Source organism: Plodia interpunctella, chromosome 13 (genome assembly GCF_027563975.2).
Source record: "Plodia interpunctella isolate USDA-ARS_2022_Savannah chromosome 13, ilPloInte3.2, whole genome shotgun sequence".
NCBI lineage: Eukaryota > Metazoa > Arthropoda > Insecta > Lepidoptera > Pyralidae > Plodia > Plodia interpunctella.
Window position 1 is genome coordinate 659,076 of NC_071306.1, and position 24,980 is coordinate 684,055.

General features: G+C 37.1%; 2 protein-coding genes across 7 annotated transcripts in view; one reads left to right on the forward strand and one right to left on the reverse strand.

Annotated features, from left to right (window-relative positions):
- The window catches only part of LOC128674698 (uncharacterized), a 57,866-nt gene extending 45,655 nt beyond the window's left edge, over positions 1-12,211 (forward strand). For 3 of the 5 annotated variants that reach the window (XM_053753518.2, XM_053753516.2, XM_053753517.2), the window contains exons 19-22: positions 2,410-2,480; positions 9,978-10,077; positions 10,818-11,029; positions 12,025-12,211. In XM_053753518.2, the coding sequence (XP_053609493.1) occupies positions 2,410-2,480; positions 9,978-10,077; positions 10,818-11,029; positions 12,025-12,124 (483 nt within the window). In that variant the 3' untranslated portion in view covers positions 12,125-12,211. The remainder of the gene's footprint in view (positions 1-2,409; positions 2,481-9,977; positions 10,078-10,817; positions 11,030-12,024) is intronic. The other 2 variants (XM_053753513.2, XM_053753514.2) reach the window with 1 other exon arrangement.
- On the reverse strand, positions 12,144-24,980 carry LOC128674697 (cationic amino acid transporter 2-like). Of its 2 annotated transcripts, none has more exons than XM_053753511.2 (15): positions 24,850-24,980; positions 21,630-21,767; positions 21,147-21,298; positions 20,564-20,692; positions 19,869-20,024; positions 19,100-19,204; positions 18,679-18,836; positions 18,044-18,160; positions 17,035-17,132; positions 16,573-16,709; positions 15,941-16,043; positions 15,224-15,339; positions 14,718-14,860; positions 14,031-14,139; positions 12,144-13,891 (listed from the first exon to the last, which is right to left on the reverse strand). In XM_053753511.2, exons 2-15 carry the CDS (start codon positions 21,716-21,718, stop codon positions 12,420-12,422), a joined length of 3,084 nt encoding a protein of 1,027 aa, XP_053609486.1. In that variant the 5' UTR covers positions 21,719-21,767; positions 24,850-24,980; the 3' UTR covers positions 12,144-12,419. The 2 variants fall into 2 exon arrangements, with proteins under 2 accessions (XP_053609486.1, XP_053609487.1); XM_053753512.2 differs by lacking the exon at positions 24,850-24,980 and adding an exon at positions 23,122-23,215.

A 24,980-nucleotide genomic window follows, 5' to 3' on the forward strand; every position in this document is an offset into this window, starting at 1 on the left:
GACTGCATGTTGGTTATGGGTTTGGGAGTCAGGGTCATGATCGGGAGGCATATTACTCGTAAAGATCAGTTTTATTAACTTCTTCTTCTAATACTTTTGTGCCAAGGCTCTTGTGAACCAGTATTATTTGAATTGAAGAACTCTCGCGCGTTTAGAAAAGATTTTATTTAGACTTTTTATGTTCTGTAATGAAGGCTTTTCTCCAGCCAAGAGAAACAATAACCACTGGCTGTATGTATAAAGAAATTAAGTGGCATACCAAAGGTCAGTGGACTATAATTAACTAAAATTAAAACGAATTTTAGTTGCGACAAAAATAAATGATAAATTCATTAAAAATTTGCTACGATGTTAATAGAATTAAAAATTTGCTACGATGTAGACAAGTGGCAAAATGGAATCAATGGAAATTGACATGCGTAATGTGGAGATGTTTTAAGTTTTAAAAAGAGTGTTACCCATGATAGGAAATATTGAAAGTTCACTAGCAAGTACTTTTGTAATTTCCAATAAGGTCCTTCCGTTAATCTTTGGTTAGCACCCGCGAAGTGATTAGTTAATCGTCCATGTATGTTATTATACAGGGTAGCTTTAAACAACAGCCAAACTTCTCAATATAATCCATACATGTAATACAAAATTCAAAAAAAAAAATTCCAAAAATAGCCCGTTCGATCGGTTATTTTGTTTAAAAGCAAAAATAAACACATTTTCCTAATAGATTAGAGATTATCTCTAGATAGATTTCTGTTGACATCTATTCTATTTCGCCATTTAAATATGCTGTTAAAATTTGTTTGGTGTTTTAATACCTCTGTTTACGGTCAGTCAAACTTGTTATTAATTGCACATGTTTGTCTAAAATTTTTTTTATTTTATATATATATATATTTTTATATTAGGACAAATCACACAGATTGAGCTAGCCCCAAAGTAAGTTCGAGACTTGCGTTATGGGATGCTAACTCAACGATACTATATTTTATAACAAATACATATATAGATAAATATCCAAGACCCGGGCCAATCAGAAAAAGATCATTTTCCATCATGACCCGACCGGGGATCGAACCCGGGACCTCTCGGTTCAGTGGCAGGAACCTTGCCACTGCGCCACCGAGGTCGAAAATTGTTTACCACAATTTACCTAAACCAGCAATAAAAGTAATCTATGGAATGCCTAAGTTTGACCAAAAAATCTTACATAAACGTATAAAGACTCTGGGAACCATTTTGCCACGGTCCGCGAATGGAAAATATTTTGTATGGATGCATATGGACGCGTAGGAATCTGTCACTATATAGTATTGGATACTTTTATGGCGTTCCAATTGCCTTCTATACCGCTGTATGTGGTGGTATTATTTTTATAAATTAATTAAATTGCATGTAGCACATCTAATTACAGCTGTTTCTTATTTTATAAGTTAATTTAACTTCGTATTTCTATCAGGGCATTCATTCAATTTTCTTATTCAAGAATGCGGTTCTAGCAATTCGAATGTTATTCTTCTCGATCTTCATCTATAATTTTCTGGCCTCCTCTTAGAATACCACACTTGCCTTCTTTTTAATTTGATTGTTCCAATTTAACTTCTATTCGGTTTTTAATAAAGTTATCATGTCACACACGACAGCCAAACATTTTTCCACATCTCGACTCAATTCCGCTCGACGAAAAAAAAAATTTGTGCTTTCTACTGCCAAATTTTTCTTCGGTATAAAATATTTATCAAACTGTTTCAATAATTCATGTATTGTCTTGCTTTGCTCTTTGAAGTGCTCATATACTTCACGACATTTCTCACCTATTACGTGTAACAAAATATTCACTTGCACTTTACTATCATTCAACATTCATAATAAATTTGAAAAGATTTTTTCCAATTTGTCCATTGTCTGCTTAAATTTCCTGAAGATATATTGACTACGTCATTGTCAAAATTGGACGGTGGCGGCGGTTGTAGAACTGACTCGATACTTAACAAATTTTAAGAATTTATTTTATTTTGCAGCACACTTCAATTCACCAATTCTATTCGAAAATCTTCTATTTTCGTAATCCAACAACTATTTTTATTTATTTAATAACCGACTGCACCATGTTATGTATTATTTTGTGATATAAAAGGAACTTCAATTAAACACACACACAGATTCCTACATTTAGTTCAACCTTTAACGAACATGATTTTAAAAATAAATTCGGTAATATCATCTGAATTGATATAAAAATGTGACCTATGTTTAACTGTATTGACGCTTGCTGCGGGTAATTGAATTTTACAATCGCACAAGGAATATAAAGCAGCTAGTTCATCTTTCCCTTCATCCCAGACCAGCGTGGAAAGAACTTCTTCAAAATTGATTTCTGTTCAGTTTACTTATTTAAATATTCCATTTCCACAGGGATCAACAGCGTCGGCCAGATGTGAAGTGACCAGGATTGTGCGGCAGCTTTGTGGAGGGGACACCGCAGGGTATATACCTTAGTGTTTTACTAGCAGCACCCTGTAGCTTTGTCCCGGGAAATATCGTGATTGAAAGTACCACATGTCTCGCTGTTATAGCGTATATTCTACTCTAATACAAAATTTTATTATAATCTGTTCAATAATGCGAGACTAACAAACATTCACACGAACAATCATCCTCAGAAACATTATTAGTAAAAGCTTAGATTCGTATTTTTTTTTAAGTCGTTAATTTAATTGGTTGGTCAGGGTTCGTGGGGTGTGGGTTAGCCTATTCTTAATAGAATTGAAAATTCTATGTTGAATTGAACAACGCATCAATGGGTCTTCCCAAATGCAGATATCATTAGTCATAAAATTTACGATACAGTTCCATCCAATCTTGGACATAAAAAAATAACAAAACGCTAAAACAAATCATCGATCTTAATACGGGTTTCCATTAAGAGATTTTCAAGAGTAACGGGCGCAAATTCTTCATCTCTTTCTATTGTTCAGTCTTCGATAGAGACGTAACAATCATTAGCAATAGGCTCTGCGTTGTCACTCCCACACATTTTTAATCCATGTATGGTGTCTTGAGTAATTACTACTGATCCGACGGTAGATAACTTCAGTCTTCAATCTATATTTGGTGATGATTTGAAGGGATTTTTTTCTTATGTCTTGATTTGCTTCGGAGATTGTAAGATTAATTTGTACCATTCTGATTTTTGCACCTTATGTGTATTTAGATTTGTGACCTTTTTTCTATAACAATTCTCAGCTAAAGGAAAAATCCCGGTTGTATTCTTATCTATGAGATGCCCGGGGACCGCTTGGAAAAAACACCTTTAAATTAAAAAAAAAACATCGTCTGTGATTTTACGACTGATTGCGTTCTTTATTTTTTCTTTTCGAGTGTGGTAATTTTTAACATTGGTGTCAAATTCCTTTCGAGTCGCCTAAAGGCATGACTTTACGACTGCCTATCGCGTCTGCCTGCCTAACGTAAACCCTCTTTAGGAATTGCCTAACAGCAGTCAAAGGTTTTTATTTTCTAGTCGTCTCGTATGACTGCTATATGTACTACGACATGATATGGATTGGTCCCATTCTAGACCGCACACAGCTTCAAATCAAGGACTATTAGTATATTAATTAACTGATTCTGCCAATAAGTACTTAAATTTGGAATACCTATTTGTTTATCAATAGTTCGTCACACATACGTACTCATTTGATTAATAGAATTATCAAAACGAGCTCAATAGGTTTTTAATAATTTGTGATACCATGCAGGTATTATAAATAAATATTTTCGATAGCAATCCTTTATTCGTATTATTCTTAGAATCAAAAGTCCAATTTGATTAATCCCAAGGCCAGGGACAGTCGCAACACATGGATGGAAAAACACGTAAACATTGATAGTACGACAGGCTTGGTGTCCACTAACAACAAAGCGTATCAATTTTCTTATGTATCTAAGGATCCCGGATCCTTCCGCCGCCATAAAACGTCGGAGCCCAAGCTCCGCTATCCTACTTTTTCCCCTCCACTTTGCTCGGTTTCAACATCTTCAGTTATCAGATCATTTCATTCGTTTCGTATCGTTTTGAAATATTTATGGATCCACACTACGGAGAGATATTTCTCATATGTTTTTAGTGCGTGGTGTACAAAATCCATGTAAACCAATATTTATTATAATGTTTATAGTTGGACTGCTAGCTCATATACCTCCGAATGTACAGGAAAATGACGTAAGGAGAATAGAAGAAACCAAAATGCAATGCCGTTATATTGTAACTGATATGTTATGTTATAAACTCATATTGAGTTTATAGAATAGTATTCGGGTGTTGACACTGTTATTAGTGTTGAAGTGTTTTGTTTATGTGTTTGTTTTGTTGCTTTCATGTCTTAAACACATGTGATTGTTATTGAAAAACAGGTGAAGTAGATGTAACAATATTATGTATGTATTTTGCTTGTGTAACTTTGTTAGCTTTACAAAATTTTCTATGTGAAGTTACTTCATATCTCTCTGTTATCAGAGCGTCTAATTCCGTTTTCTTCCTCGGCCGTTGGACATCGGAGGCTAGTGTCCGCTCTCCTACTTCTTCGTCGTCACTCTACAGGACATTTAAGGATAATATATAGATAATAAAAGATAAGATATGATGACAAAAATAGGCTGATTATTACAGATTAGAAGAAATTATTATATTCAAGGAATTTAATATTAACGTAACGCTCGATAAGATGTTGAAACATTTTACCAAGTAATATGATAATCATTGATAAATTTATAATGTGACTACGATAACTATTGTAAAGCGAATCCTGGGCTCTGACGCTGAACGGCTAAGGAAGCGACGATCAGATGAGAGAGACGGACAATTTCCCATATAAATATTTCTCGACTATTGTTTCAATAAACTATCAAACATTTGTCTATTTAACTTTATATCAACATTATTTATTAATATCAGTCTGCCAACTCTGCAGTTTATGTAGTCGCAATGATCGATCATTGTGTTAGAAAATTTTATGAATTCAAGTAAGGAATTAACTTAATCTATGGATTATTCATTCGGTGTTGTCGTAAAAAGACAATTTTACCTATTGTAAAACATAATATCAGTTGTCCTTTACGTACGAAATCATAAAATATTGGAATGGTTTATATCTAGCGCCACACGCCGCCACCCAGATCTCACCCTCATTTGAGCGCTTTCCGAGAGATCTTCCTCAGCCATCGAGCGTTGGAGTCTGGGATCAGCTTTTCTTCTTGTTCCCCACTTCGCCATTGTTACTACGTCTTTGAGTGAGATCGTCAGACTATTTTCTGATTCCTTTCATAGCATTTTATGACCCTGTTTACATAGTTAATAGTAAAGGTCATCTTTGATTAGTAAACTAAACACTGGGATGACTTAAGATTGCGTGCTTTATTCGCCTCTGTCATGTCTTAAACGGGAACAATAGGAATTGTTAGCTGTTGCCCGCGTCTCTGCCTGCTGCGAACTGTAGGATCATGTCACACCAAGCTTTTAACTATTTTTACATCACGAATCACCTCAATGCTCCGTTTTGACGTGATGGAAGGACAAACAAACAAATACTTATATACACGTTTATCATGTTACGTCACTCTCCACCATCCATTTATATCCACACAAAAAATATCAAATTAATTAAATGCTCCGTTTTGGCATGAAAGTAGGACAAACAAACATGCTTTCGCATCTTTATCTTTACATATTATAAAAGGAAGTCGCGTCTGTCTGTGCGCTATGAACTCAAAAACTACTGTACGGATTTTTGTACGGTTTTCACCAATAGATAGTGTGATTCCAGACAAAGTTTTAGTTAAAGTACGGATGATATTTATATGGATTAAAATAACTGCGGTTTTGTTATTGCTCATTAATTTTCTCCTAATATTTACACAAGATCAAGGCCAAAAAATTGCATTTAATTAACCTAATAGTTTCACTTAAATATTCAGTACAGATCACGTCGAGTAATGAATACTTTTTGACTCATTATGACTATTAACAATACGTGCGGTAATAAAATAAGCTATTTAATAATACCGCGGCTGTGTGCGGAATTGCAATTGGCGGAAGGAAGGCGTAAAATCGTTCATATAAATTAACCATAGTTTTAGTGGTATTCATGAAATGACGGCCGATCGTGATTTCACTACCGAAGCTTCACAATTCAAAGGCACAATAATATTTATTGCACAAATGAGTTACACAGTATACATAGTAAATAAATAAATAAATAAATATATTAGGACAAATCACACAGATTGAGCTAGCCCCAAAGTAAGTTCGAGACTTGTGTTATGGGATACTAACTCAACGATACTATATTTTATAACAAATACATATATAGATAAACATCCAAGACCCGGGCCAATCAGAAAAAGATCATTTTCCATCTTGACCCGACCGGGGATCGAACCCGGGACCTCTCGGTTCAGTGGCAAGAACTTTACCACTGCGCCACTGAGGTCGTCGTATACATACATATGTATATAATTTGTCACTCGTTGCTTATAATAAATAGTTTAGATACCTACATTTTGTAAGCGAACCCCCGGCTTCAGAGGGTCGTAGCCGTGAATGCAATGAAGCGTAAACAAGAACGCGTTTTGATGGTACTAATAGAACTGTGTACAAGAGGTGATGCCAATTTAAGAACGGAAAAGCATTTACGTTTCATGAAAATGTATAAATAAGCAAATTGAATTTTCCGCTTTCCGGATTTGGCCAAAATCGCTGTCTTTCGACATACATTGCACAGTTTTTTCTAACGTTGATACAAAAATGGCATTAAAACTAACCAATACACGTTGAAGATAGCGGTCATGGTCATGGCTGGTATGTGCAGGCGTAAACTTATTTTCTTTCAAAAGTTGCGACTCGACTGGTACCAGGGCGTCCCATGCCCTTCCGTGTCGCCCCAACCCGATATCCATCTAAGGCCAAGGTCGAAGTTTTACCCCACATTAGATCACCAATGACTGATACCAATTTTCGTGACTTCAGCACATTCTGTCACTAATACTGTGTTATCATGTACTTCGATTTTAGTGCTCCTTGAAAATAGGGTTAACTGTTTTTATTTGAGATTTTTTGCTTCCTTTTATTAATCCGTGCCGGTAATACTTCATAGCTGTTCAAAGAGGAACATAAAATATCATAAATATAAATATATTTTATTTCCAAAAATGTTCACGTATAATATTGCTAAAAATACAAATAATAAAATAAAACATAAATAATTGCAATGTCAATCAAAAATGCCACCCCGAAATGTACCCGGTTCAAAAGTGCCCATAACGCTAGCTGCGATTCCTCGTTGGATAGCAATTGATTGCCTTTGAACCAAGTACCATCCGGAGCGGTAGTCATATCCACGACACCTTAAACGCCGTCCTATCTCACCAACAAAGCGCTTCGCCTCCGAACACCATGGGCCAGCCGTTTCCACGGCAACTGGAACAAACTCGTACTGATTGGATAAAACAGAATTCTTGGCCGTTTCAAGTCCAGGAAAACGCTTACTATTAGTTTATTTCATAAATTCGTAATGGAAACATAAAAAAAATCAAATAAGGTATCACAACGTGTAGTCGAATATTGTAACTTGACATACGCGAAGATATACTTGACATACTTTACGCGACAGAATAAAAATATATTGTTATAATTTCTCCTTAGTATTCGCTATTTTTTTCGGATTATTATTATATACATATGGATTATATTATATTATATAAATTATTTCAAAACAAATATCTATATGCCTATAGCAATATCTGATAATGTAGCTTTTTTCTTTGGTAGCTTTGGAAATTACCCGCCTCAAACATTCTACAAACGCTTACCCCTTTATAATATTAAGTATGGATATGAAATTCGAATACTATGTGTATAAAAGGAAATGAAATATGCGCGTATACTTTGGGAGTTATAACTAATAACAGTAGTGCTGTATTCACCGGTCTTTCAGATTCGTTTCAGTAAATAAGATAATTCTCCCTGATTCTCACAATGCATTCTAGATTGAGGCGACCTTGCCATGATGTCATTGTTTGATGGACTGTGGACGGACAGGCGTCGATCGTTGTTATGATACCCGTGTGATTAGAACAAGTGCAAAGATCCTTTTTCATCCGAGCTCCTGTGGAAATCTTATTAAAATAGATAACTATTACAGACTTTTATTCAGCTTCACATGTCCCGATGTTTGTCTGTAATCAAATATTGCAAATAATTAATTTCACCTACTTCCGCGCGTCCTACAGAGTTTTGTTTGGAAATTTTCGGCGTCGCTACAGTTCACAGGACAATGCATTATTATGATAATTAAGACTAGATTGTGCAAGATCGGCTCCCAAGAATTTCATTTACTGCACGGACAATACGAACATGATTTTTTTGGTTTCGATAATAAATGTTAGATTTTGTAAAAACCTTGTTATGAGAGATTTTCTCTAAGAATAGTTGTTTACTAAAACCAGTTACATCGTCACGACCCCAGTGACCCCAAAATTGCAAGTGGGTCACACTTGGGTCGCATCTTTTTATCATACTATCTCATATAAGATCAGTTTCATAAAATTATGAAATTGAATTGAAATCTCATTTGCTTGATCTTGACAATGTTCCGCTTAATCAAAACCATCCCAGACATTCACATCCAGAACGATTATTGACGTATATTTTTATTTAAATATAATATTATATTATACTGAATCTCAATAGCTTTTCATTTGAGCGTTTTTCATTTATAGAGCGTCGAAGCACAGGATTCCATTTCGTATTTATTCTCCTTAACGTTGGCAGTGTCGACATCTCAAATACGGTACTACACAAAAGACTGTGAAGATACCTATCTAATTGTAGCTATAGTTAACCCTGCTCCGAACCCTCCATAGCCAAATCCCCATGCCTATTCAGGCTAGGTGACCTCTAACTGTAAACCGAGAAACTGTAGACATTATCACATCTTTCGTTTCGATCATACAGGAAAGAGAAACGCGCATTACAACGTAGAGCAAAAGTACATTTTTTGTATGTACGTTTGCAACGCGGTAATTTTCGATTTTGAACGTTGGTCTGATTTTGATGAAATTTAAAAGTTATATAGGATCTGGCCATAGAATTTTTAAGTTCGTGGGGCATCAAAATCGGTTAGGTCGTTTTCGAAATATTCACAATTTTGTAAAAACTCGTCGAAAATTTATTGTGTTCGCGTGGTCTAAGTTCGCGGCGAACAACTAGTTAAACACGAGAAAAATAAGACAGAACTCTGATCTTTTGCCTCACATTGTGTGGCCGGTGTCACGCCTATGTTACCGTTTCATATGAGTTTAGGCCGGAAATTGTATGTAAATGTTCTTTCTCATTTGGTTAAGCCAGCTCGCTGTCTATAGTTTTCTTTGTCTTTGCCTATGACATTGACGTCACGTAAACATTGTCACGTCCCGTCTAGACGACTAGCCCCGGGGCGGGGTGTCGCCTCGCCCTCCCTGTATATTATATTATCTGATATACTTTGTAAATTATGACATCATATCACTCCCCTATTGCATGGTGATAAATTATATCTTCGTATTATGGTCATTATTCATGTGGTATGCTGTTTATAAGGCGTATCCCAGACGGTCAATCAAGGTTACTTGACCATAAAGTTTCATTTTCTCTTCAAACTTAAACAGCAGTAGCGAGTCTTTTACCGCGCAGTAAAACATAGTTATAAACAAATACTGACAAGCATTCTCTCCCAGCCAACCAAAAATCAATCATATTGTTAAGTTACGAAACAGTCATTTTTAAGCGGAGAATGAAAGGGCAATTTAAAACTACTGTTAGCCTAGTAGGCCGTTGAGTGTTGTCCATTTTTTTACTCTTATGTTAATATTCCTTCCTTCCTTCTAACTTCTGCAATATCTCAATAAGTCTCAAGTGAGATTAAATATACAGTGTTCTCTTTAAGGAGTCGGAACGAACGAGTGACTGGCGCGAAAAATGCTCAACTCATGTGCGTTAATGGTTCTTCCAGTCCCCGTCAACCCAGTACTCCTCAGCTGCTTAGGGTGAGTAACAAGTATTTATAGGGGCTTAATGGGTTTGCAATTCACATCTATCGAGTCGATTCGCAGTGATCGAAAGGTCCCAAGCAAGTTCACATTATACCACCACGATGCTTATATACCTGTGATTAATATAATAGTAGTTTTCGTAGACCAGCAGTGGACTTCTTGTGGTTGAGATGGTGATGATGATGAATGGTGGTACCACAGTGGTATTTGTGTATTTATAAACCTAGTTACGTACCGCAGTTCTTGAAATAATGAATTTACAAGTAGAGTAATAAAAGTTGTATGTAATCTTATCTGCGGATAAGCGTAGTATGTTAAGATTATTTGTTTACGCAGTGAATACAGTGGTATTTTGAAATATTATGAACTGCGTTTTATGAAATTGATTTTTAATGATATTAATGATGTTTTGCTAAACCAGAGCACGTGCTGATCTATGTAGTAAGATCTATACGTGAGTTAAAATGGTATACCTATGTCAAGTTCGAATCCTATTTGGATTACAGGAGTAAGATTTAAACTTGTGACCTACCTATCTCATCTCAGATAGGCATCTTTACTGGGTCTATTTCCACATTTTCATTTGTTAGGCTACTATTGCTCAAGAAAACTAGTGAGAACAAACCAATTACCTAAACGGAAAGTAGACTGATCGGTCCGAAGGGCACTGAATTACTTACATTTATCTATATTACGAAAAGGCAATAAAAGAAACTCTAATCTCTCCCCGCCAGATATTAGAAGAAACCATCCAGAAGAAAGTGCCAAAGCAGCTGTTTCAGAATATGTCTGTGAAAGACAGCGCGCGCTTCCGCATGACATTCAACATTCCTGAGCTGACAGCCGACAAGATGTTCCAGTATCGCACCAAGTTCGTGCAGCACATGCTGGCCAGCCCCATGTACGCCAACAGCCTGCGCCCGAAGCCCTGGGAGCTCATCAGCAGGTGAGCAACATGGTGGTCAACATTCCCGAGCTGATTTCAGAAGTTTAACGTGCGTTTCGAGTTCGTGTCGAGATTTGACTCACAAAACACACACACTCAAAAACCTACAGGTTTTCATGAATAATTTTCACGTTGAGTAGAATTATGTCTGATAGAATTTGTTTGATTTACAAGTTCGTCAGTAGCAGACCAGGTTATGTCAAAAAATTGGATAGAATGTCTGAATCACATTTAGATTAAGATTCCAAAATAAACAATTTAGGCACAATCGTAGTCTGCATACATTGATTAGTTTTGCAATTTATATATCAAACCAGATAATTTGTCATCATTCATTCCTTGGGCTAAAAATAGCCACACAAACATCCCATCGATAGATCATTAAAATTCGCATCGTGCGCCTGTCATTTTTGGGCACAAGGATCCGATTGCGTAAGCATATTCCTCGAATCGTTTCTGATCAGAAATAGGTCCAAAACTCGACGTTGTGAATGTAGTTACTACTGGACAATTTGAAAAGGTCCAAGCATGGTCAGACTATTTCCCATCACTTTTTCTGATGGGAGCCGAGGATCAGACTGAAAGGGCCACACACATAGCGACCCCGATACAGAATGAGTGCAATACAGATTGTTATCGAAAGTGCAGGGTTAAATGGTACTCGCAGTTAGATGCAGTTTGTGTAACGACTATGCTCTGATATATTGAGGACTTGAGATGTCCTTGAACATTAACAGAAAAGATGAGAAAAGGTAGATTTTGTGGTTCGAATGAGTTTTGATTATATTGGTAGATTTTAAGAATTGAATTTGAGAGGGAAATAAATTTTCCGTCAAGGATTTATCTTTTAGTCTAAGATAAGGTATGCCGATATATTGACTCTAATATTCTAAGTAAATAATGTGATATTATTGGTCTGCCCGATTCCTTTTTATATCATGACTAGAGACATATTAATCAAGTTAGAAAAGTCAAGAGTATTCCTTTATTTCCAGGATATCAGACCAACTCATTGATGAATTAGTGGGTACATGCGCCAAAGAAATGCAAATGGAGGGTTTCATTCAAAGGTTATACAATTTGGAGACGCGTTGACATTGAAACTCTTCATGGGTTAAATTGTTTTCTAAATAATGTATTTGTAATAAAATTTAGTTTCACAATTATTGTTTTAATTCATACATTCATACGTCAGTCTTTAGTACGAACGAAACAACTTTGCTCGACGCATTTGTTAATTACCGGGTTCATGAGTTAACCGTATTCTTTAATTCGTATCGTTCTCGATGTTTCTACACTTAGCACATATACACAATACTGATTAGCAAGGCACTTAATCATAAGACTAGGTACACATAAAATAAGTAACTTAATGATAACATTGTCTGCGTCACACTTGATCGTCACTGTTAAAACTTAGTCTGAACGAATTTAAAACTTCTCCGAATTTCGCTTTTTGTCTAGATAATGTGTCATTTTTGTTCTCTTTTGTAATCTTCGGTAAACTATCTGTGCTAGATGACTCTGTCTGATATGCTTCTTCAGGTGTTGGCGGATTAGATTTCATCAATCTTGGTTTCACAAGCTGGGTGCCCCCAGACGCAAAGATGGTTTCTAATCTAGATTTCAGGTCCGACCTCGTCATACTCAAATCTTCTACTTCTTCTGCCTCGGACTCCTCTATCTCTGTACTTTTCACATTTTCCACTTTCACAGGTCGCAATTGCAAATCTTTGTCCTTTTTCTCTAAGAATTCCTTATTTAAATCTTTAAATATTAAAGGCCTACTAACTACAGCTAACTCTGTACCCTGAACTACATTTCCAGTGGAATGCGATCTCTGTCTTTGTTCTTGATCATCGCTGTTTAGTTTGTTTGCAAAAATACCACTAAGTTTTGACATAAAGTTAATTTGCCTATCGCTGCCAAAGACTATGTTTCCATCACCTTGAGAACTATTTGACTGTAAACTTTCTCTCGGAGGTATCTCCTCATCATCATCGGGTACAACTGATGGAGGTGTCATTTTAGTTTTTCCTTTTGGCATAGAATAAAACTTGTGTAGAGTTGGTCGAGAAAAATATTCCTCGTCTATGGGTGGAGGTGGCGGTATGTAAGGGGCGTCTTCTTTAATACTTTCTTGCGAGTCATTTAACCCACTTCTGTCTAGTATTGTATCGGAGTAACCTGATTCGTCTGTCCTAGAATTTGTTTCGCTCTCATTGAACGCCGTTACTTGTTCATAATCGTCCATTTCAATTTTTTGTACACCTACGTCTTCCTTATCTCCATTTCGTTCTTCTTCTTCGCTAACTATTGGCAAATCTTCTCTATGCACTTGAGCAATAACATCGTATTTAGATATTTCTTGATTACCTACAGATGCGTCTGATCCAGCATCTGATAGTTCACTTAATGACTTTCTGTGACCGATTGTCTCTTTCGCTTCGTCTTCTTCTTCTTCTTTTAAGTGTATAACTTCTCCATATCTATCTTCTTCGGCTTGCAACACTTGGTCTAATAAATCTATTATTTTCGCTTCTTTTTCTTCATTGTTTTCGACAATAGCATGTTGAACTATTATTTCGTCCGTTCTAGCGTATGTTTCTGTCGGTATTACGTCCTTTTCTTCATATATTTCATCCATATCTGGCTGCTTTATCTCTTGCATTTCTTCGGAATTCTCAATGAAAGCTCCGAAATCACTTATCATCTTTCTACTGCCAGTAGGAGTGGGTGATTGGACCAGAATTTGAACTGGAGTTTTTCCATTTTTATTAGCATGACCGAATGTTTTCATGTTTTCTTCTAGATTATTTTGTTTTTTTTTGCAACAAACGCAAATGATGTAAACAGGTATACCTGAAGAAACAATGACAATACTTAATTTGTTTTTTAATAATGCAAATAAGGAAGATTTTTGATAAGTTATAAGAAATCGTTTTACTATACGAAAAATAAGAAAATATTATTATGGATAAAATTAAAACTGTATACTGACCTATTAACATCCAGACGAAGACCCTGATCCAGGTTTGTATGTTTATGAGCGTCATCAAATGGATATTCACATAGATACTAAGGCAGGGGATCAGTGGAACCAGCGGCGTCTGCAGAAATAACAACAGATTAGAGTACTGATTGTCGAGAGCTGTAATCAACAAATGTTATTTTCAGGAAATTTTATTGCATAACTCGTACGCATCTGTGAATGTGAAACTCTTAGATTGTGAACACAATAGACGAATTATATATTACGTGTTACTTATAGTCATTAAGATTAGTGCTTAAGCTATTTATTATTCTACTTTTTTCCTTTTTAATATGAATGTGAGCTGTGATGTGGCTGTTTTAAGTGGGGACCCGGGAGGGAGGCCCGGGAGGCCGTACTATTATGCTAAATAATCAATGAAAATAAATTAAATATTATATGCTGGCAATCTGTATTAGACACTTTTGCATTTGCAATATTTAATTTACTTGACTAGCGGTCCGCGCTTCGCTCAGATAAAATCTTATGATTTAATATATAAAATCTTATGATTTTATCTGAGCGAAGCGCGGCCCGCGAAATTACACTACTGAACCTTGTTCAGGGAGAAACATTACATTACATTTCTATTGGTGAAAACCGTATTGAGTTCATCGCAATCATATGTATGATATGCAAGGATGTATACTGCATTACCTTAGACGCAAATTCTTCGACGATCTTTGGCTGGCAACACATGACAAAGATGAGTATCAGAGCAGCAGCGTGCAAGACGAGCACGGGAATGAGTGGGTTACTCGCGTGCAGCAGCACCAGGGCAGAGGTCACGCAAACGCATACTGCAAGTGAAAATAATTAATTTAATAGTCTTCGAAGTGCTACCTACCACGTCTTAGTATGAAAACCGGTGAAGGTGAACATCGTGAGGAATTTTGCACCAGTGTGTCACTAAAAGTGGCTTTAGGCGACTCGCATTCACACCTCAAACATTGGTGTAGCTCACATCTACGGGTGTACTGTTTAAAAAATGCGGATGCTCGCGGTTCTGCTGACGACAAAGAATAACCCATGTCACTCTCCAGCTCTCCAACTATCTCTTCGCCAAAAATGACATCAATATAATGCTCCGTTTTGACGTGAAAGAAGTACACACACACTTTCATATTTATAATATCATCATGGATTAGTATGGATTAACTCACTGAATAGTAGCAGAGAAAATATGACAACTCGCGATGTTGTGGTAGAGGGCGCTATCAACCCGCAGCCGAATATTGTGCTGCACGTTGACTTGTCACCAGCATTTTCTGATCGGTACCTGCAAGAAATCATACTTTAGCACTTGTGCAATTCGCGCCATTTTTTCTAAAGGATGGTGGCGCGAAATTTAAAATTAACATCAAAATTGACTGGTGTTGTACACTAGAAATGTAAAGACGTAGAAATTGTTTGGCCGTCTTGTTCGACACAACAACTTTATTACAAACCGATTAGAAGGAAGAATAGAAACGACAAGATAAGGAGAAAATCCAAAAATATATGGACCAAATTAAGGAAAAGGCTAGAAAGGTGTTTTACAAAGAGGTCAAAATAATGGCTGAAGATAGTGATGGAAAACACTACAGTCAAGATCTTTGTTCTTAAATTTACAGTGCAACATATGCGCCCGCACGCGCAACATCAAGTTTGGTACATTTGAGCTCATGCTGGGAGCTGACAAGGCGTCGCCGTCGACCGGACACGTCATGGAGGACATCATCTGAAATTGAAATTAATGACCCTGTGCTCCGACGCTCAACAGCTGAGAAAGAAACCGAAAAACCCTCAGATGGTAAGGGAGAGAGAGATTTCGCACAGTATATTCCCAGATTTTTCGATAAGTCTTATAATTAGGCATAAGTTTTGAAAGTGACTGTTACCTTAGCAACAAGACACACGCCGCGGCAGAGGTGTAGGAGAGCAGTGTGCCGATACACACCATCATCACCATCTGGTCCAGCGCCATCACCGAGGACAAGACAGCTGGAATCATGATCACTCAATTTCATTATCTCAGATATCATAGTTTCGAGTCCATGATTAATGGGTGTGTGCCATAGAAGCGGCAAAGGCAAAACAGACCATCAACATTGCTATAAAAGTCATTATAATCTGTTTTAAAGTAAGAATTGAGTTGTAAGGCATAGGGTGATTGCTTATTTTGCCATGGGATTTTTGGCATAAAAATCCCATGGCATAAGTTACACACAACGTAGACAGAAAGGTATATAAAAATAGATAACACTCAACGGCACACAGTAAGCACTGAGCTTGTGTAGGTCCGATAGTCACAAACACAGAAACGGGCTCAAAACACCCCGTAACGCAGACAAATATGTGATCACAGGACCTCCATATTGTGGACAGTCGCATGGTGACCACAAAAGTCGTCGGAGTTATAGAGTGACATCATCAGTCAGTCGAATTAAATGAGCACGATGATTTATTAACAATATTTAAGTAAGGCTACAGTCAATGGTGCTATAAACATTTCATCTATCTATATACTGACCTATAACAGCAGCAGGGATTATCGTAGCTATTACCGGAGACTTGCGCCACGAGAGCTTGCTGAAGAATGTGATGAAGAAGCCGTCTGATGACATGGCGTACAGCAACCGCGGCAGCGGGAACAGCGCTCCGTACAAGCTGGAAGTGAAACATTAATGCTAAGGCAACTGGCCTTCCTTACGGATGGATAAGGATCTACCCATATGGACAACTTTTCATTATAACATAGTGAGCAAACAGGGAACCTGGTTGCGATATGGTAAGCAAACAGTACTGTTTATGAACACCAGGTGTCATATGCGGGTCACCGATACGTGACCAATTTCATAGCCGTAATCGTCATGCAAATTATGTGGAATGATTTTCTTGGCGCTATTAATGGAGGAGTTTGCCATTGCCTTCTCCATACTGTCTCCATACTTAGAATAAGTTCAATAAATTAATAGTGAAATTAAAATGTTACCTGGCAGAAATCCCACAGATTGTCCCGAGGGACACAACCCACCACGCCCAGTCCATGCCGACCTGAGAGAAGGCACCGGCCACAGCTGACACACTGTCCTGAAATTACCATATTTGTTTTACCAATCTGTAAACAGGCATTCAACCCACATGACGGTGCGTGGTCACCATAGCTATTTGCAAGGTGACCACGCACCGTCAGGACCTCGCACCTCACCACGCACCTCAGCAACGCGCGTGTGCTACGCGCAAACGCACATTGCTAAGTTTTTGGCCTAGCATATTTTGCTCAGGTACTTTTGTAAAACACATTTTATTTACATCACCAAATCGAATATTACTACCTGCATTGTAGATTTGGAAAACAGCAGTGATATACTAACAATAGATTTTTATAAAAGCATGACTCTTTCTAAGGTCATGAAAAAAATTTAACCTAAACAGCGTCGAGGATGCGTAGACGTAGGTGTGGATTTGAATATGTATGATTTTAGCACAAAGGCTTCTAGATGTTCATTCTCTAGTAATATGAATGGTTATTTTTCTGACATTTAAATATGTTTCTTATCGTTTAGTAAATTATTTGTTTCTAAACATAAAAATATACTCGGAAACATAAAACCAATTTACAAAAGAAAAATAGCTCTGGACTGGATTCAGTAGTACATAATTTGAATGCAAAAAAAAAGTGGCACAAGATAAATGTGCAATACAAAGAACAAAAAATGTTCTTGACAAGTACAATTGACTTAATAATTATAACGAACAAAAAATATATATGTTAAACCTCATAACTATAATATCAAAAAAACATGCAAAACCTTTCGAGATTATAAAATGTAATGTGGAGCGAGACATGTGTGAATCTCCAGCTCCACCTGCAAGAGCAGCTATAAAATATGACAATTCAGAATAAAATGACATTCTTATTAGTGTTTCCAGCTAAATTTGTCAAACGAAAAAATGGCATTGTATGGAATAATGTATTAGTCGCCCTTTACACTTCGTACCTGCAAGTAGTATGGCGTCATCATGGTGACCACAATAGCCACGCTGGTGTACGCGAAGAACACCGTGACCAGGGTTATCAGGATCGCTATTGGCACGTTATCACGAGGCTCTCTAGTCTGAAAACGGATAGTATTGTTAGCATCACCTCCGAGGACCGTACCCATGGACCATATGTGGCCATATGTGTTTATTATCTGAACGATTTTCCTCAGCCCTTTTATCATCGTATAATATTTCTTTTATCTATGATCGTATACCTTGCTACAATCGCTGGCAAACTCTTAGGTTAGCAGACAACCCCTAATGAAAATACTAGAGAAGATTATCGAGCAAATGTGTGCCATTTTCTTTTTATGGGCAAGCGCGTCACCTGATAGTGATCACTCTGCCCAGGAACACCTTCCATACCAGGGGCATCACAGGAGTGTTTCAAGAAGTCATTTCAATAAGACATGACTCGTTTCTTGAAGTTTCGAATGTCGTATCGGATCAGGAATATTGCAGGATTTTGTTTCCACAGATCGATCTGTGGCGTGATATTTCTTTTAGAAAATACTGGTGTCTGTAGACTGCCAGTTATTCGGGTTTTTATGACTGGTGATGCAATTTTACAAGGATAAATAAACATTGTTACCTCTTCTCCGGCAGCAGTGATGGTGTCGAAGCCCACAAACCCATAGAAGCAAACGGCCGCTCCCCTCAGCGTGCCCCACATGCCATACGGGAAGAACCCGCCCGATCCGTGGTGCTCGGGCACGTCTAGGGCTGATATGTACCAGTTTGCGCTGTCCGCTGACGATCATAAAAATGAACTTTACTTAACTCAGACAGAAACATACTAATTAAGGATATACCGATATTACCGATAAGTACATAAATAAGAATCTCTCTCATTCGAGCATAATTGTAACCCGGACAGGTCATTCACGATTATGACGTAGGCACATTTTTAGGAATACAAAACGGTAAGAAAACTATACCTTTTACTTGTAATCTTATTATAAATTATAATATTATAAATATCATTTATCACAGAAAATAAATGAGATCTTTACCTTTAACAGCGCCGGCGATGATCACGAAGACAATAACGAGTATGTTCAGTACAGTCACCACATTGTTCACAGCCGATGACTCCTTCGCCCCGACGGCAAGCAACGCTGTAATGTAAACAAAACATTTGTCAATAGGTTCGTTATGATCGGGACAGCAAAAGTAAATAATAGACTGTCTTCGTCTGTATCATTTTTAGAAGTACGAAGAGATGAAAGATTTTGAAGTAAAATACTTGGTCACAAAGACAAACATTTGATAGTTAAAGTAAGTAGTACTTATTGAACTAATTGAAATATATACGAGGTGTACGAGTCGAAAATATTGGCTGGATTTAGACAAGAATGATATGAGTGCTATTTGATCTGACTTCCAAGTTAAACTACGACGACCTCGGTGGCGCAGTGGTAAAGTTCTTGCCACTGAACCGAGAGGTCCCGGGTTCGATCCCCGGTCGGGTCATGATGGAAATTGATCTTTTTCTGATTGACCCGGTTGGATGTTTATCTATATATGTATTTGTTATAAAATATAGTATCGTTGAGTTAGTATCCCATAACACAAGTCTCGAACTTACTTTGGGGCTAGCTCAATCTGTGTGATTTGTCGCAATATATTTATTTATTTATTTAAACTAGGTAGTGGACACGAAAAACTAGGGAAAAAAAGCTCTGAGGCTTACTTTCCTACATTTTAGTTTCCAGTCTTGTTTCTCCGACGTTCTACGACCTCGGAAATAACTGGGTAGAAATAAGATATCAAAATACTAACCAGCAACAACCAACACAGCACAGAACGCGAGAAAATCAAAATAAGGCGAAAAGAAGCCCGCTGTGATCGGAGCTACAGATGTGAACCACTCCGAGAGCGACTGGTTGCTCATTGAGTCCACGTACACGCTGAGGCCTTTGGCTATGCTTGCGGTGCCTGAAATGTAGGTAAAGAAACTATGTTAGGACTTGAATATTACGAAATTCACTAAGTGTCGCGTATAAATATCACCATTATCATTTTCAGACTGAGTGGCACAAACAATGTCGTCTGAATAGCGGCACCAATATAAATTACCTAAACATTTAAATGATAAAGACAAAATATAATAGAACGACGTTATCAAAGAAGGTTTAGTAAAAGTTCATAATATAAGCCAGATAGTACAAAATAATGAATTGGACAAAAATAATCTTAAATTAATGTTGTTTCTGCACCTTCAGTGAACAGCTTCAAGGGTAGATTGGATAAAATCCCCAAATAACTGGATGCTCACGCATCAGCTTTATAAGCTGCTAGTGTGTTCAATATAAATAATAATAATACCAATTTTGCGACGAATTAATTATTTTCAAGAAACGTAATAAATACTGTAGACCTTAGTCATAACCAGAAAGAAATTAATGAAGTACTTACTTACTTAGTAGTAACTACTACCGGCAATAGACTTAGAAATAGACCAAGAAACAACTCACTGAACAATCCCTCGAGGATGTTGTTCCAGCCCACGACGAAGGCAGCGAGTTCACCTATTGTCATATAAGTGTAGATGTAGGCGGAGCCGGCGCGGGGGATCCTGGAGCCCAGCTCCGCGTAGCATAGACCTGAAACGGTGATCATTATTATGTTTATTCCCATGTTTTAGTTCAAGGAGCAAGCAATACCACTTGAATACAAGCAATGATTTTGAGCAATGAATTTGACGATTTTTATATAGTTTAAGAAGAATTTGATGCATTATACTGGTTTCAGTCCTTGTGTTTGCATTTCTTAGATGATACTAACCATTAGATGATACTAACCATAAACTTGTAGTATTCCCTGGGACTACTTGATTTTCGTAATAAATATTGCGTTCAAAGATCAAATGATACTAAGGATAATATAGACTTTAAAGTGAGTCACCACACGAAGATCACCACAGAATAGCATAGATTCCAACATACCCACCTAGTCTAGGAAAGAATAACTGATCTTGGTACTCCGACACATAACGGCTGAGGAAGAAATGAACGCCGGGAAAACGCTGACATCATACTGGAAAAAAATAGAACATACCTGCAAACAAGGCAGCCACTGCTGCTATGAGGAAGGACAGCACCACCGAAGGTCCGGCGAGGTTGTAGGCGACGTAGCCCAGGAGCACATAGGTGCCGAGGCCGAGAGTGCTGCCAACGCCGAGCCCGGACAGGTCCCAGCGGTTCAGACATCTAGAGTTTCGGTCAGTAAATTTAAATACATTTTTATAGTACTCTAAGCAAGATGCGGGCATGCGGCAATGAAATGGTCATTGGAAGTGGTTTTGGCCAGCAGTAGGACAAGGGTAGCTACCATGAAACATAAACGTAGCACGTAGCACGTCATTGCGACCACACGTTCTCTCTTTTTACACAATGCCTACACGATATTGTACAAAGATACAGCATGTGGACGTTAGTAACGTGCTACATATTTCTATATTACGTGATAAGTTTAAGGTTAGGTTAGGTTAAAATGATTAGGTTAGGTTAAAAAGATATATTTTTTAAATACTGTGCACACCTTCTCAAATTCCCAGCCTGCAGTTCGCTGGAAGTGAACCGTTTCTTTCTGTTTAAAGTCCCACACAAGCTGCGCGTGCCTCCAGCCATTGATTAGCCCACTCCACAATCCCACATTTGGGCAGCTCAGCTACGTTATCTGGAAGTACACACAATTTCATAAATTACTTTTTTTTCACAAATTTTTAGTGGCTGAACGCCATATTTATCCTTATTTTTCACAGATTTTTTTAAATTTCATCATTCAATTCATCGCACACTTCACTATTTCTAGCCAATTACTTTAAATAGCAGTTTATAGCTTTGAAATCATCATACATTTTTTTACTATTAACTCGACTAAACTGAATCAAATAAGTTCTTCATTATTTTTCCTCTTAGATCCCTCATTGTCATCGTAACCACAAGAAGTTCACTGCTACACTGCTGAACAGAGTTCTCCCAGAGGCGGTCTGCCTGGACCATTGTCTCCCAACAACATAAATCAACTTCGGACGATCAGCGATGGTATCCCCTACGCGACACCCTGATAAGTATTTATTGTAGTTCTTATAGTATTATCTTCTATATCAAATCATAATCTTGTTTAAGAGAGGCTCTTGTCAGTAGAGTTTTATCCATTGCTTTCTCTCCGCGGCGAATTGCTTCACTTCATGATACGACATGACGTTCGATTCTGTTATTTGGGTACTGTAGCTCTCTCTTCTCATAGTTAATCGACCTCGGTGGCGCAGTGTTAAAGTGCTTGCCTCCGAACCGAGAGATCCCCGGTTCGATCCCCGGTCGGATCATGATGGACAATAATCTTTTTCTGATTGGCCCGGGTCTTGGATGTTTATCTATATATGTATTTGTTATAAAATATAGTATCGTTGAGTTAGTATCCCATAACACAAGTCTCGAACTTACTTTGGGGCAATCAGCTCAATCTGTGTGATTTGTCCTAATATTATTTAAAAATAAAAGATGTTATTATATTTTTCTTCAACTTACCAACACTACACTACTATCATAATTCTACTACTGTTATAATTTTTTACATATACATTTAACGTTTTGTTGTTATCAAATACTTAGATTGAGATCTCGGTTAAACCTTATCTGCAACCTTCCATTCCGTTCGGTTGCACAAGGTATCACGATCTTGGTGATTTAACTGTAACACGTGTTTTGTGACGTCACACACCTTTGCGGACCTAGACGTGAATCACATACGAAAGCAAACATTATAAAACACTCCCGATTCTCTGTCACATTGTTTTTAGTGTCAGTATGATACAAAAGAATATTTTTATTCACAATCATAAAATCACAGAAAAATTACACACACCACTAAAAAGAACACACACACAGACACATTTTATCGAAGAAATGTTTCAAGAATTTCCGCTAAATTTCTACAAAAAAAACATTGTCATCCCTTTTTCGCCTTATATCTAACCCAACTGACCCTACAAAGACCCTAACAACCAAAAAGTAATAAACCAACTCACAAAGCCAACACTGGCACCATCGCTCGAGATGAAAATACTAGTATAAGATACTAGGGGATCGCTATGCACGCTGTACCTGGCTGATAACACATGATAAGATAAAGATAACTGAAGATGCGATAGTTTTCAGACGCTGAACAAATGGAAGCAAAGATTCTGTAGTTTTTCTTGCTTTCGCCTTAGACCTTGCTTATTATAGTTAAGTCCTACTGTTGGGCAAATTAAATCCCTAAGAATGCTTATTCTATGTCCTTATTGTTCAAACAGGACAAGATTTTTGGGAAAAAATATCCAAACCCAATTTTTCCTTTTTAAACAAAAGTCGACAAATTATGTGATATCAGATTTTGTTCCAGATTAATGGCTTGAAATGACTTGGTTAATGTTAACATACTTTGCTGACCGAATTAAAACGGGAAAAGAAGAAAAATATTTCATGTCGACATCATTAACTAAATATAAAAGCATAGTCTAGTCAATAGTTTTTTGTCCATGTCGCTCTCTCTATTACTTTTTACTTTCTGACATGTATATTTTTCCTTTTAAAAGTTTTTTAACCTCAAAATTATTCTGACTAAAAGCAGGAGTAACTACTTACTTCAAATATTTATTCAAAGATAATAATTTAGTCACAAATGATTCGTAATATTAATGACGAAACTATGTGTCATTTTTCGTAAATTTGCGTTCACAAGGTACGGTAATATGTACAGTCAACAACATAACAAAATACCCTACGTGATCCTCTTTGTAGCTGGATTTGGAGGGTAATGTGCTCTCGACTGTACTTTTTAGGGTTCCGTAGTCGTACTAACAAGGAACCCTTATATTTTCTCCGTCCGGCCGTCTCCAGTCTAGCTCAAAATTTATTAGTATTAGAATAATGAAGAAAAATATCACACCAAAATTGGTTTAAGTTTACGAGGAATAATCATAACTGTATTTTCTACTATAAAACTTTAAACGGTCAGCGAATCGATCTACGAAACCTTAAATTACTATCTCTAAATGAGTTTTTTTTTTCAAACAACAAACACTAGACATGTTTGCCTTTGTTTCTTGCTTATTTATCGATAACGTGTGATAATTCCACGATCTCATGTAGATGATAATATTATTCTTATTAAACTATGCTCTGGGCTAGGTTATCAGGTGGAGCATCACAAGTTACACTCTTATTCTTCTTCGCGTGGCAAATCAACGCTTTATTGGGTGCTACCTAAATATATTCCTGCCAGAACCGAGCCACTTCGATAGCTTCGATCGGAAGCTGATTCGATCGGATAGCGGCGTAAACCCGAGTACAGGTGTTTGGACATGTGTGTGATAGCGGCGTATTTACAATCGATTTGTATTTAGTTGACTGTACCTATATTAAACTATCTAATGTTTCCGAAAACTGGAAGTATTTTATAAGTGTCAGGTGCGGGTGATATCAAAGACCTTTGAAGGGAGGATCAAGCTGAAATACCACCTCAAGACAATTATGTACACTGTTCTATTTGAATGCATTATAGGAAAAACACGTTACAATTATAACTATAAAGTTCCTAACAATACCGCAAGTCTGGTTGAAAAACTTGATTTTCTGACTCAAAGTTGCGTAAACAGTATAATAAGATTGTTTTACTCTTGACTGCTATTGACTGTATAAAAGACTGAGCGATGTAAACATACCATTCTCCTTCTTGACCTAGACAATGGAACCAAGACATACAACAGATATACCTTAAATTTTTCCGTCACTTTTTCACTTTCACAAAACAATTTCCCAAGTCCCATCCATATTCATACAGAACAATGTATTCACTGCGCGGCCGTGTTGCAAATGATCCACGGCTTATCTGATAACGGCGCCT